Source organism: Zea mays, chromosome 3 (genome assembly GCF_902167145.1).
Source record: "Zea mays cultivar B73 chromosome 3, Zm-B73-REFERENCE-NAM-5.0, whole genome shotgun sequence".
NCBI lineage: Eukaryota > Viridiplantae > Streptophyta > Magnoliopsida > Poales > Poaceae > Zea > Zea mays.
The window spans coordinates 41,470,649-41,485,625 of NC_050098.1; the positions used below are offsets into that span (position 1 = coordinate 41,470,649).

The window sequence follows — 14,977 nt, forward strand, 5'->3', positions numbered from 1 at the left end:
ATTCATATACCTTTGACTATTTGCAAAAGGACTTTGAAAAGAATTTACAAAAGAATTTGCAAAAACAAAACATGTGGTGCAAGCATGGTCCAAAATGTTAAAAATAAAGAAACATTCCATGCATATCTTATGAGAATTTATTGGTTCAATTCTTAGTAACCTTTGCACTTACATTATGCAAACTAGTTCAATTATGCACTTCTATATTTGCTTTAGTTTGTGTTGGCATCAATCACCAAAAAGGGGGAGATTGAAAGGAAAATAGGCTTACACCTTTTCCTAATTGATTTTGGTGGTTGAATTGCCCAACACAAATAATTGGACTAACTAGTTTGCTCTAGATTATATGTTCTACAGGTGCCAAAGGTTCATATACAACTATACTAAATCGACTGTCCGGAATACCGTAGATTATTCTGGACAGAAGAAGCTTTTTGGAAAATCAGGCCAAGCACGGACCGTCCGGGCCTTTGCGGCGGACCGTCCGCGACACCTAAATGACCCTCGGACAGAAACAATGCAAAAACACATGTCTCTACGATCGGACCGTCCGATGGAACATCAAGTACCGTCCGAGACCACGCGCGGACCGTCCGGGCTCAGGCGCGGACCGTCCGGTAGGTGAGGAACCGAAAAACCCGAAGGTGACGGGTTCGGCAAAATGAATTATAGCGTCCTCGCGGACCGACCGGGGTGCTCGACCGGACCGTCCGCGACTGCCTTTATCTGACATCTGACGACGCATTAAATGCAATATAGCAATTGATCTAGCCGTTACTGCTGACCGTTGCGTTTTCAGTCGTTGATCTACAGGAGCGGACCGTCCGGACCAGGCGGGCGGACCGTCCGCGGTCGGCAGAAAGGAGCAACGGCTAGGAAGTGGTTGGTAGCTATAAATACAACCCCAACCACCTCCATTCTCTTCACCCAAGCATTCCAACCTTCAACATTCAATACAAGAGCTAGCAATCCATTCCAAGACATAATCAAAGTCTCCAATCTCTCTAAGTTCCACAATTGAGTCAAGTGATCATTAGTGATTAGTGACTTGAGAGAGAGTGATCCGTGTGTTATTTGTCGCTCTTGTCGCTTGGCTTTTGCAATCGTGCTTTCTTCCTTCCCATTCTTATTCTCAAGGCACACGTAATCAAAGCAAGAGACACTAAGTTTGTAGTGATCCTTGTGGGGTCTAAGTGACCCGTTTGATTAAGGAGAAAGCTCACTCGGTCTAAGTGACCGTTTGAGAGAGGGAAAGGGTTGAAAGAGACCCGGTCTTTGTGACCACCTCAACGGGGAGTAGGTTTGCAAGAACTGAACCTCGGTAAAACAAATCATCGTGTCTTGCTCTTTATTTGCTCACGATTTGTTTTGCGCCCTCTCTCTCTCGGACTCGTTTATATTTCTAACGCTAACCCGGCTTGTAGTTGTGCTTAAGTTTATAAATTTCCGATTTGCCCTATTCACCCCCCTCTAGGCGACTTTCAGTTGGCGTATCTGATCCAAACATGGACCACCAACTCGAAGAAGAAGTCTCGCGGTCAACGGCCATTCTCCTTGCAAGCTCACTCGAGAAGTCTCCAATCTTCCTCTTGAAGAAGTCATACTCTTGGAGTGCCATTGCAGCAGTATTTGAATCAAACATCCTTTCAACACCCTTACGAAGATCTGTCATGAGATTGTTCGTCGTCCCCATGACATAGTTCACATATGGATGCAAGGCACACACTGGTTGCACATATGTGTCTGTCATGACAGTGTTCATTCTAGCATCAACCACATCCATGATCATTCTGTAGCGGGCGCTGTCATTCTCAAACTTACTTTGATATGTGTGTTTGGTGTTTGTGTATTGCATGAGCACCTTCCCTTACTTGTCGAGGAACCAGTATCTATCCTCGGTTGCCTTAGTCCAGAGGCTTGAGCAAGATTGTAGTCTCTAACACGTTCAGGTGCTTGTTCCCTACTCATTCCCATCATCCTATCAAGTAGCCCTCGAGATACCCTCTGGCTGGAGGATCCACCACCCCTGTCATACCTTGCACCAGCCCTCTGACTAAATTCGTGCTCAACACGTGACTGATGCAGAGCCGCTTTAAGTTCATCCTCATACTCATCGTCCCCAAAATGGGTTCGTGCTGCCTCATCTGCCCTCAGCTGCTGCCTGAACCTAGAACTCTTCTTTTCCTTTGTCTTATCTATGTCAAGTTGGAAGTATGCCTTTATGTCTGGAGAAACAGAGGGACATTTCTTGACATTCTTCCCTCTATGCGTGAGATGCTCCTTCAATCGGGTACCACCCCCTCTGCTCTTTGTTTCTCTACAATACTTGCATTTGAAATATGCGCCAACCTTCTCTCCGTGCAACCAGACTCTATCTCTTTCTCTTTCTCTATCTCTATCTTCATCTGACATGTCTCCTATAGAATACAGATGTGGCAAAAATATCATATAACTTGAAACAATAACTAAACCATAACTAATACATAAACATAAGCCATCACATCTATAATAACAATACCAAATCATATTTACAGTAGTAGTAAATAATATTATGAGTTACATATACTATAACTAAAACAGAGCTAGGCACTAAATATTAAAAATTCAAGAACGGAATCTAACAATTACAGTTATTAACACAAACATGAATGAAATCTGAAAACATAAACATTAAAAATCCAAATCTAGACACTAAATATCTAAAACAGAGCTAAATCTTGGTACCATAACCGGTTTACCGGTGATAAAACGTGATTTACCTCTTCTCGTGGGCGGTTTACCGCCGGTTTTGCGATGGAAACCGTCGGTGAGGGGATCTGCGACGGCGCCGAGGGGCAGCGGCGAAGCGGGCGATAAACCGCTCCTGGCCGGCGGTTTGCCGCGCTTAGCCGCTAGTAAAAGGCGCGGAGGCGACGGCTTTTGCGTGTGCGGCGACGACAGCTCTCAGGTAAGTGAAGGGAAAAGTGAGGGGAGCTGGGGGAGGTCCCGGAGGAGAGGCCCAATAGAGATGTTTAGATTTTTTTGTTAACGGGTTAACGGGTCCATACTTTGTTCTATTTTTTTGTTGGCTAAACTGATTTAAATTTAAATACATTCTATACTAAATTACTCAGTAAAACATGTAGTTTTTTATCATATATTGTTTTATAAAAAAATTCAATTTTTTTTAAATTTGGATTGAATTCAAAATAAAACCGCTAGTAAACCGTTACCGTCCCTGGCGGTTTCGATAAACCTAGCGGTTTACCGTCGGTTTTGTAAACCTTGAGCTCGTCCGGCAGCAGCAATATCATCGCTCCAATTCCATCAAACTCAAGATGTCGTTGTCCATGCAAACGCACAGTTGCCTATGCCGGATATTGTTGTAGACTTCTAAATTCCGGTTGGTTCAAGAAATATAATATAAAAGGCAACTGTAATGATTCATACTTCATTAACAACGATAACAAGTTTGAATAAGACGATATCAGTATCTGATTATGGTTGGACTTACAAACATGGTTAAACGTTATCATTCACCGTGAACCAAAGTGTTATCGCACGGGAAGATCGGTTTTCATCCACTAAACCGTGATTGTAAGGGAAAGATACGCAAGCAATCCTCATTTGGTAGCTCGGAGGTTTTAGGAGTGGATATACAGAACTGTTGGATTACTGCTAAAGAACGAGGTCGGGCGTAGGTACAAAAACAGTTGCGGCACTCTTTTAAGAGAAACAGTTGGGGCGTAGACATTGTGGCGGATTCTAGCGTTTCGGCTAGAGACATATCCTAACGACAACTAACACGTACAGTGCTGTCAAATTGCCGACTGATGTCCAAAAACTTTCACATCCAAAGCACATCAACGGTTCCAAAAGTAGCTGCCATATAAAAATCATTTATATAAAGTAGAGAAATAATACTTCAGCTCTTCTGGCCGTTGCTTCCGTCCAGCTCTTCCTTAAGCTGCAGCGAGAAATCATCGTTCACGTCATCGTCATCCCAATCATCCTCCCACTGCTGGACGGCTTCGTTGCCTTCTTCCTGGTCATCCCATTCTGCGTAATACAGGGACGTCAATAACAAGCACTCTTTGCCAGCAGCCATATAAAGAGATCAAAAACATATATGTTCATTATATGTGAAGTCAGAACCTTGCGGTACTTAGAATCGGTTATTTGAGGTTATATTGGTTTTAGTGAATGGTTATTTATACACCTCTGAGTTTTTAGTTTCAACAAGCAACATGTAACAAAAAAAAAGTTTTCTTTTAACCAAGTCCTTTCCCCGCTCCTCTCTATTCCAAGCGCCCTCCATCTAATGTTTTCCTCCACCTTCACCCATGGCAAATGGCCACTCTTCCAATGATAGTTTTCCCTCTTGATGAACATGGTATCAGATACTTACATCCATGATCCATACACATCACTTGTACCATCCATCAATCCACGATACATATGGTTATGCACTTCTGTTGTTGGCTATTGAGTTTGAACATATAACTAGCAATGACATGGCAGAAGCTACGGAGGATTTTCAAATCAGATACTAAGATGTCATGAAGCAAATTCACAACTTAGGTAACTAACATCTTCCACAGTAATAAACTCGATTGATGGCTGATTGGACAGATTAGAAAGAAAATATGTAGGTATTCGATGGTTCGAGCCCTAGCCTCTGCATATTATGCGGATAAGGCTCGGCGCTTAAAGATACCCTTTCCCCAGACCCCGCACTGGGTACGTTCTTTTTTTTATTCGATGATTGTCAAAAATGATAAATACCACCTCTGACCCTAAATAAATCAATTTCTAGAGTTGTCTTAAGTCAAACTTTTTATGTTTTGACCAAATTTATAGAGAAGCACCAATGTTTTTGACACCATATCAGCAATTATAGAAATGTATTTACAGTACATCTAATGATACTAATTTGGTTTCATAAAATTATTCAGGAACAGAGGGAGTGCAACGATAACAAAGCCTTTCTAATCCAAATAACAAATCAGGCTAAGTATCCCTTGCAACTTCTATGAAAACAGGACAGAAAATTTTACCATGGTGACCACAAATGTAATCATAATAAGCATCCATTAACTAACATATATAATCCTTAGTCTGCAAAAGTTAGGTATTTGCAGAAGGACACACCAGAGGAGGAAATATGTAACAGCAATATTTTTTACCATTGTAACCCATGACACTAGAACTCTAGAAGAGGCAAAAATATGAGATAACAAATTTACATGTCAAGCTAAGATTCCAGAACATATCTATCTTCCCTATCCATACAGCATAGTAAGAAACCATATGTAGCATAAGATTCAGATTCCATCCTTTTACTAGCTAAGAGAAAAGACAAATCAGCAAAACAGATACTCCCTCAGTCCCTTCTAATGAATTTAGAGGTTTTCCCCCTCCTGGAACTAACAGAACAATTAGAAATGAATTATATGTAGCTCTGCGTGAGTAAGAAACAAAAACAATGCATTTGTCGTGTCAAACAATATAGTTTTACTTATAGCAAGATACATAACACATGTATGTGACAGTGCCATTTGTCACATAAAATGTACACATGATTGACTACAAGTAGAGACTGTTAGTTTAATTTGTCAACAAGTGAAGCAAGTATATACATATATCAAACCATCAGTTTTGATAGAAGCAAAGCTATAATCATGATGCGTTACTAGAAAATGGGATACCACTCTTCCCAAATCAGAATGAACATTGCATTTCCATGAAGATTGATTCAATGTTACCTAGACCCAATGAGGATAGGACTCCAGACAGATGCAGTTTTGCACAACAGATAGAACAAAAGTTACCTACTACATATGTTCCAATCTGATTTCAAAACTGACTTCACCTTTGCAATACAATAGAATTGTAGAAATTACTGTATACAACCCATAATGTAAGTAGTCATATAATCCATGGATCTGTTGAGTTTGAGTAAAATAGTATAACATCCATTTTATTTCTTTATTCAGTCAAACGATATCATGAACCCTCTACTTTACAATTTAGAATGGGCTTTGTTGTTTAGATTACTTCAATTTTAGTTAGACCTAAGGAGGCTACTAGGACTCAAGGTGGCTAATGTTTGTTTGGGAAAAAGAGGTAACCATATTGCAAAGTCCAACTTGCAAAACACAAGCATGCAGGTGCCACAACAAGGACAGAAAAAAAAAATATAAAGGGGGTGTGAAAAGGCGTGCAGATGTGCCCATTAATCATCACCTCTTTCAGAAAGCCACAGAACAGCACTAGACTGCACTGCACCAACGTCAGAACCTCTGTTCTTAAGGCGTCGCCTAGGCGACGCCTAGGCGTCCGGGCGGTGGTCTAACGCCTAGGCGCCTTGCCCGCCTACCTCGCCTAGGCGCCGCCTAGGCGTCCAGGTAGGGCTGACAATGGGCTATAAATTTTGCACTATAAGATTTAAGGATCGAAGCGGGTTAGGATCGGGCTCTATTTATAGTCATTTTTGAACTATAATTTATTTAGGGCTTTGACATTTTGTGAAGAACTATTTGGATCATGATCCATTACCACCCCTACGTCCAGGCGGTGCTCCAACGCCTTGGACCGCCTTACCGCTTTAAAAACCATGGTCAGAACAATGTTTCATGGTAATTGCCAAACTACATACGAAATATACAAGGAGATTTGATTTTTCAGGATAGAATTACATGCAACAGGTCGCTTCAAGATTAGAGGACACAGAGATTAGTTACCTCTGAAGTACCAGCGCAGGTCCAAACGAAATCAGGCGCCACTTTAACAGCATAAATGTTTAGTCAAATCTTGAAAGGTTTACCAATTGGGCGTCAAATATCAAAATCTCTCTTCCCACAAAAAGGAAAAAAAACAAATAACGCCATTCCTATATATTAAAGCGCAACCTGGATTGCCCACGTCATTATAATTTTTCTTGACCCCACGATCAAGATCACACGGCGCAGAACCGTCCCCTTCTCCGTCCGCCACCCTGTCCAAGCGCTCCATCGCCGCCAAGAAGCTTCGTGGCTCCTCCTCCGGTCTCGCTTATGCAGATCTACCCGTCGGACCGCACACCCCCTCCCCAGTCCCCACTCCTCACTCGCCACTGCCAGCACCAACACCCATGGCCTCTCATGCGCCCACCCCTCCTACTCCTCCTCACCTCCACCTCCACCTCCACGCCGCGTCCCTCTTCTTGCAATTGTGGGCGATGGGTGGGGGCCGGTCCGTCGCCCACAAGCCCACATGAGGCCAGACCTCCGTGCTTCCTCACAGCAGTGCCATCGCTTGTCGACCCCGCGGCAGCGCCAACTGCTTGCACACCCTCCAGCAGCGGCATGCTGCGGCCCCTCAGCAGCGGCAACACCGTCCCCCTCAAGCCGCAGCAATAGGTTTGGTCTCCTTTTTCTCTGATTATTTTCTCAATTTTTTCCATATGGTGTGCTGATGAATTTCCTACGTGTCTGTAGGCTTCAGTGCCGCTGTGACGCGATCCCGCAGCAGCGTCGCCCCGCCTGCACAGTCTCCAGCGGCGGCATGACGTGGCCCCGCAGCGGCGGCAGCGGCGTGCCCCTAGAGCCGCGGCAGCGCCATCCCCCTGGATTATTTTTCTCATTTTTTCCATATCATATGAAGATGCACTTATTTGTGGATAGCAATTATATGAAGCCTTCTAATTTTTCGTTTCAGAATTTCCTTGCTCGTCTACTGTTAACGAGAAGATCACATTTCCCTGTTTGTCCGATATACACGTATTATTATGCTGTGGTTTTTTATATTATTTATAGCAGACTAATTGTTACTCTATTAGGTTCCTAAACAATCTTAGAGAGGTTTTTTTTGCCTTGCGGTCGATTCCTTAAATCATAAACTATCTTAGTGGGGTCCTTTTGCCTTATGGTTGATTTCTTTAGAAAAAAATGGAAATCGATATCATACACTGCACAAATTTTGTAGCTCTGTTTATCAAAACCATGGACTTATTTTCCTTATAGTATGAATGTTTGGATGCCTCATATTAAACAACACACCAGGTCAGATAATTTGGTTTTCTATTTTTGACACATGTTTTCCCTATATTTCCCTTTTTTACACCATACAGTAAATAAAATCATGTAAGAAATAGACTTACCTAACACAGACTTCTATATGCGGTTAAACACAGACTTCATAATTCACTGGAACCATAATCATATGTGATATATCCAAACATCGGAAAAAGCTACATTAATACAACAATATTTCTGACAGTACCATTTCCTTCCAACGGTCAAAAATCCTTTATTACTTCATCAACGGACATTAGCAGATTACAACCAAGGGATATTGCTTCCCATTAGGCTTCTATAATCAATTCCAATTTGCAAGCCAGTATATGTTTCCAGAATTTTAAGGATTACCAACTATTGGGTTTCATCATGGATGAATAGACCAATTCTGCCCATTAGTTGTTCTCAGTTCTTTCTTGGCAATTAGCCAATGAGATGTGTGCATAATTGGTTAGTTAAGACAAGTCTGGCAATAGCATATAGAATAACTAAACCACTGTTGTTGTGCAGTCCATAAGAAGCTTCTGCAAGTTAAGACCACTGTTGTTATGCAATCCATAAGATGCATAGACCAATTCTGTCCATTAGTTGTTCTCCGTTCTTTCTGCAGTGTTGTTGTACACAACTACACATCGGAACAGACGCCCACAACGTCCATGAAGAAATGGAGATTAAACATGGTTGTTAAGAAAGGCATAGTTTCTATAGCGCGCACACGCCGCTTTTGTGGCCGTTAAGGTCAATGTTTTGTTGTCTCAAGAAATTTCTATATATATATCTAATCTGTTGTCAACTGCGTTGCTTCACAAACTTCCTGTGAATTTTCTTTTATCGCATAATTATTTTGTGATGACTAAGGGGGTGTTTGAATGCACTAGAGCTAATAGTTAGTGGCTAAAATTAGTTGAGACATCCAAACACCCTAGCTAATAGTTCAGCTATTAGTTATTTTTGGTAAATTAGTTAATAGTTAGGTAGCTATTTGTTACCTAGCTAATTCCACTAACAATTTTTAGCCAACTATTAGTTCTAGTGCATTCAAAACACCCCCTAAGAACAAGAATTTGGTTGGCTCATGTAGATGCAACCAGGATCATTGTAATATAGTTTTCAAGCTGTTCATGATGGTACGTTTGCAAGTTGCAAGATTCTATTACTGTAAATATATGTAATATGCTTCCATAGATATCACTATAGGTATATGGTGTTCCACACATTAAGTCAACTCGAGCAAAGCGCGAGTTACTAGTTGTAAAGTAAACGTCCTGACCAATTGGATCTGATGCCCTAGATACTAGCAACACCGCACAGGTTTCCATCTAGCCAACCAATCAAATCTACTCGTGCAAATGGTCAAATCAACATGCCCACGAAACGGGGGGCGGGGGCGTACCTTGGTCGATCTCGAACTCTTCGAACTCGTCATCGTCCTCGAGGAGGTCCATCTTGGCGGCCTCCGCCTTAGCGTCCGCCGGTGCCGCCGCCATCAACGCTGCGCCCTGCGATGCGGCCGAGTGTATCAGCGGGGAGCGACTCGAGGCGTGGGAAGGACAGACGGCGAGAGCGGCACCGACCTACCTCGCGTGCCGGGAGAGAGGACTAGATCAAGCGGCGTACACGAAACCCTAGCTAGTCCGGGAAGCAGCTTTGCGGGTTGCGGGCGGCTGGTGCAGTGGTGCAGGTGCTGGTGCGATCGGAGTTGGCTGGGCCTATTTGCTAGCTGGTCAGGTCTGCCAAGGCACCACTCTGGGACCACAATGTCAGCGTTACTAGATCTGCTACGGTGAAGAAGGCAACACTGATGAATCTAAAGAAGACTGAAGAAGGAATCGGTGTCATACTGAAGAGAAGCCAAAGAGTACCGAAGCTCAATCCTAAATATGCCAGTAAGGACCGGATGTAACAGGGTCCACCAAGTGTTAATCATAGTAGTTAAGCACTAAGCAAAGAGGGTTACGGTTAATACCAGAACTAGCTATAAGTAGCAGGAAGGAATTTATTGTACTTGTACCTGGCTTTTTAGCTGGCCTAAACTTGGAGAGGAGGAAAGGAATACCTGCACCGCCCGAACCACTCCCTGTTCTTGCATGCTTTTGAGAGTTGCTAACATTTTGGTACCAGAGTCAACCTGGATCCACCACATGAGTACTTCATGAGGGCACAGGCAAAGGGAGGAGTGATGGCACCGCCACGAGTGGAGGATTCCTTGTCGCAGTTGATGGCGAAGATCGACGAAGGCAGCAAGGAGACGTACAGGCAGATAGACTCCATGCAGTCCGCCATGGAGAAGATGGAGAATACCATCAAGGGCATGGTGACTGATCGGAGCGACTTCAAGAGGTGGAGATTGGAGATCAAAACCAAGGTGGTAAAGATGACAGAAGACGCTCCAGGGCCAGGTGAACGCGAAGTCGAGTGGGGAATCTCCTGTTTTGGTGGATCCGATGAAGCCGAAGCCTACTGGAGGGATGGTGACCACGTCGACCGGAGAACCATCGGTACTAGCGAGTGCGTCGGCATCGATGACACCTGAACCCACGGTGATTGGATCGGTGACCGGACCAACTCTTCACCATGCTGCTGAACCCTTCCGTCGACCAGGCGCTGGACCGGAGATGGCACGTACACCATACTCTATGGGAGGTATTGTCGCGTTGAATACCCAGCACCCTTGGTCCTTTGTTCCTAATTCAGTAGTGTAGACTGCTTCGATGAATTGGTCTCAAGGTCCTGGTACTAGCATGCCTCAGATGAACTTTCCTGTTTTTGATGGGTCTAATCCAAAGTTGTGGAGAAATCGTTGCGAAACGTATTTCGAGTTTTATGTTGTGCCTAGTGAGATGTGGATCTAATTGGCTATCATGCACTTTCAAGGTCCTGTGCTGTATTGGCTACAATCAATGGAGGCTAGAGCAAGAGACATGAGTTGGCATGAGTTGTGTGCCACCCTGAATACCAGATTTGGGCGTGACCAACATACCTTACTGATTACACAGTTCTATCATATTAGACAGACAACTTCGGTGACTGAGTATGTCGAGCGGTTTGACCAATTACTGCACCAACTGTTGGCCCATGAGAATCAACTAACTCCCACCATGATTACAACACGGTTTGTGGATGGGTTGAAGGATGAGGTAAAGGCAGTAGTGATTATTCAACGCCCAAAGGATTTGGACACTACGTGCGCTCTAGGTTTGCTGCAAGAAGTGTTGAGTAACATGGGAAAAAGAGAGTTCAAGAGATTTGACTCAGTCTCTTTTGCTAGATTGCCATCCCGAGCTGGGCCGATCAGCCGATGCCACTACAATTGCCCCCAGCTTCTGGAAGCGAGATGTTGGGAATGGGTGAGGATCGTCGTGTATCTAATCCTACTGGCAGCCGAACTGAAGAGAGTAAGATGGTTGTCCTGAAAGCTTACCGAAAAGCCAAGGGTCTATGTTTTAAGTGTGGAGAACGTTGGGGTCACTCCCACGGTGTTCGACCAGTGTACCATTACACCTGGTGGAAGAAATGTGGGCACTAACCATGAAGGAGGAAGAAGAGGATACAGAGGACACATCTCAAGAAGAGAATCAGGAAACTGCCCTTGCTATTTCGGTGGTTGCAGTAAGTGGAGGAGAAGGTAATAGGACTATTCGGTTGTGGGCCACCATACACTGTCAACAGGTGTTGATCCTAGTGGACTCAGGTAGTAGTGCTAGTTTTATGGGAGATCATTTAGTTGGGGCTATGACAGGGGTACAACTCATGCAGCCTCCAGTCCAAGTGAAAGTTGCTGATGGGGGAATGTTGTGGAGTACACATATTGTGCCAAATTGTTAGTGGCTTTGTGGTGGGGTTACTTTTACCACAGACTTATTCAAGCTATTACCCCTGAGTGGAGACGATCTCATACTTGGCATGGACTGGCTTGAGGGCCATAGCCCCATGTCAATTCGCTGGGTATACAAATGGTTGGAGTTTGAACACAAAGGGAAAATAATGAAACTGCAAGGTTTGTTACCAAATACACAATCTTGTTTGAGTATCACAAGAGTGCAGCTAGAGTCCTTGGTTAGGTAGGAGGCTGTGGAACAACTACTGGAACTGCAGTCGGTGCAAACCACAAAGACTCCAAATATACCAGAACCTGTAGCCAAACTACTTGAACAGTACCAACAATTGTTTATTGTGCCTACTGGGCTACCTCCTAAGAGATGGATAGACCACACCATTCCACTGCTACCTGGGGTGCAATCTTTCAAGATGAGGCCTTATAGATATACCTCTCAACAAAAGAATGAGATAGAAAAATAGGTTGCTGAGATGTTGAGCAGTGGAATCATTCAAGAGAGCACCAACACTTTTGTATCCCCTGTGCTGCTAGTGAAGAAGAAAGATGGAGGGTGGATATATGTGTCGATTGTAGAAGACTGGACGCTCATACTGTCAAGAACAGGTATCCCATGCCAATCTTTGATGAAATTACCGATGAGCTAAGTGGTTTTGTAGTGTTCTCTAAACTGGATCATCGGGCTGGATATCATCAGATTCACATTAAGGAAGGAGACGAACCAAAGACAGCATTACACCATGGGCATTTTGAATATCGAGTCATGCCTTTTGGCTTGACTGGGGCTCCTGCCACTTTCTAGGACTTCATGAACCATATACTTGCACCTTTACTGAGGAAGTGTGTCATGGTGTTCCTAGATGACATCCTAGTGTATAGCACTGACCTGGAGAAGCACGTGGATCACCTTGAGGTAGTCTTCAAGCTATTGAATCAACACCAGCTACATCTGAAGAAATCCAAATGCCTCTTTGAACAGGAACAACTGGAGTTTCTCGGCCACATCATAAGCAAGGCAGGTGTTGCTACTGATCCCCATAAGGTACAGGTAGTTAAGGAGTGGCATGTGCCCACATGTGTGAAGGAACTTAGCAGTTTTTTGGATATGGCTGGTTATTATAGGAGATTCGTGCCCCACTTTGGTATTATTAGCAGGCCTCTCACTAACCTATTAAGGAAGGGTGAGATGTTTGTTTGGACTGCAGTTACCCAACAGACATTTGACACTCTTAAGAAGGCATTGGTGGAGGCACCGATGTTAGCAATTCTAAATTTTAACCAGACCTTTATAGTGGAAACAATTGCCAGTGGAGGGGTCATAGGGGCAGTGCTACAACAAGGAAATCGTACCATTGCATATATTTGTAAGGCATTAGGACCCAGAAATCTCTATATATGAAAAAGAATGCCTGGCTATATTGTTCGCAGTGGAACACTGGCGCTCCTATCTTCAGCGTGCTGAATTTGTAATCAAGACAGACCAACAAAGTTTGATCCATCTTGATGATCAGAGGTTTTCAACTCCCTGGCAACAGAAAGCACTCACTAAACTTATGGGCTTATGAAAGGGAAATAGGGTTTAACCTTTTCCTATAAATTATTTTGGTGGTTGAATGTCCAACACAAATATTGGACTAACTAGTTTGCTCTAGAGTATATGTTATACAGGTGCATAAAGGTTCAACACAAACCAATAAAAGATTGAAGAAAATGTTCAAATTCAAAAGGAGCAAGAAACCGAGTGTGCTCTGGTCTGGCGCACCGGACTGTCCGATGTGCCACCGGACAGTGTCCGGTGCACCAGGACCGTACAACTCTAAACTCGCCACCCTCGGGTTTCTCTGGGCATGCTCCGCTATAATTCACCGGACTGTCCGGTGCACCAGCGGAGCAACGGCTCCTTCGCGCAACGGTCGCCTGCAAAAGCTGAAGATTCAGAGGAACAGTGCGCAACAGTGCGCGGCAGAGCAGAACCGCCCGTCAGAGGCGCACCGGACAGTGAACAGTACCTGTCCGGTGCAGCACCGAACTGTTCGGTGCCACTAGAAGACAAAGCCTCCAACGGTCGACAGCGTCCGAACCCTAACGGTTGGGTGACGTGGCTGGCGCACCGGACTGTCTGGTGCGCCCATTGACAGCAGTCATCCCCAACGGCTATGTGGTGGTTGAGGGCTATAAATACCCCCAACCACCACCACTCCAAGCATCCAAGTTTCCAGCACTTCACATTCAATACAAGAGCTAGTGCATTCACTCCTAGACACAATTCAATAAAATCTAAGCCTCTCCAAGTCCTAAATTCATCCCAAACACCTAGTGACTAGAGAGAGTGTTTTGTTCATGTTCTTTGTGCTCTTGTTCTTGGATCGCTTTCTTCTTCCTCATGCTTGTTCTCAAAGTGACTTGTAATCAAAGCAAGAGACACCAAGTGTCTAGTGGTCCTTGTGGGGTCTAAGTGACCCGTTTGATTAAGGAGAAAGCTCACTCGGTCTAGGTGACCATTTGAGAGAAGGAAAGGGTTGAAAGAGACCCGGTCTTTGTGACCACCTCAATGGGGACTAGGTTCTTTAGAACCGAACCTCGGTAAAATAAATCACCGTGTTCATCCGCTTTATTTCTTGGTTGATTTGTTTCCCCCTCTCTTTTGAATTGAATTCATTTCTAACGCTAACCTCGGCTTGTAGTGTGTGCCTAAGTTTATAATTTTCAGATTCTGCCTATTCACCCCCCTCTAGGCGACTTTCAATTGGTATCAGAACATGTTCTTCATTTAGATTCTAACCACTCGAAGTGATGTCAGGAGGATCTGCCAAGAGGGAGATAGAAACCGACGAGAAGGCCACAAGCCACGGGAAGGCTCCATCAAGGGAGTCCGGCGCCAAAGGAAAGGATGAATCCCCTCCCCGCGTCAAGTCGCATCGGAGTGGCGACAAGAAGAAGAAAATGAAGAAAGTGGTCTACTACGAGACCGACTCTTCATCGCCCTCCACATCCGGCTTCGACGCGGCGTCCGTCACTTCTAAGCGCCATGAGCGCAAGAAGTTTAGTAAGATCTCCCTACGCTATCCCCGCATTTCTAAATGTGCTCCTTTACTCTCCGTTCCAT

The 14,977-nt window shown here is 44.2% G+C and overlaps 1 protein-coding gene across 2 annotated transcripts; it reads right to left on the reverse strand.

Moving 5' to 3' along the window:
- Positions 1-3,586: 3,586 nt before the first annotated feature.
- On the reverse strand, positions 3,587-9,982 carry LOC100280804 (deleted in split hand/splt foot protein 1). 2 transcript variants are annotated; one of them, XM_035965839.1, is made up of 4 exons: positions 9,878-9,982; positions 9,615-9,782; positions 9,430-9,535; positions 3,587-4,038 (listed from the first exon to the last, which is right to left on the reverse strand). In XM_035965839.1, exons 3-4 carry the CDS (start codon positions 9,521-9,523, stop codon positions 3,905-3,907), a joined length of 228 nt encoding a protein of 75 aa, XP_035821732.1. In that variant the 5' UTR covers positions 9,524-9,535; positions 9,615-9,782; positions 9,878-9,982; the 3' UTR covers positions 3,587-3,904. The 2 variants fall into 2 exon arrangements, with proteins under 2 accessions (XP_035821732.1, NP_001147196.1); NM_001153724.1 differs by lacking the exon at positions 9,878-9,982 and having other exon boundaries at positions 3,683-4,038; positions 9,611-9,869.
- Between the last annotated feature and the right edge of the window lie 4,995 nt (positions 9,983-14,977).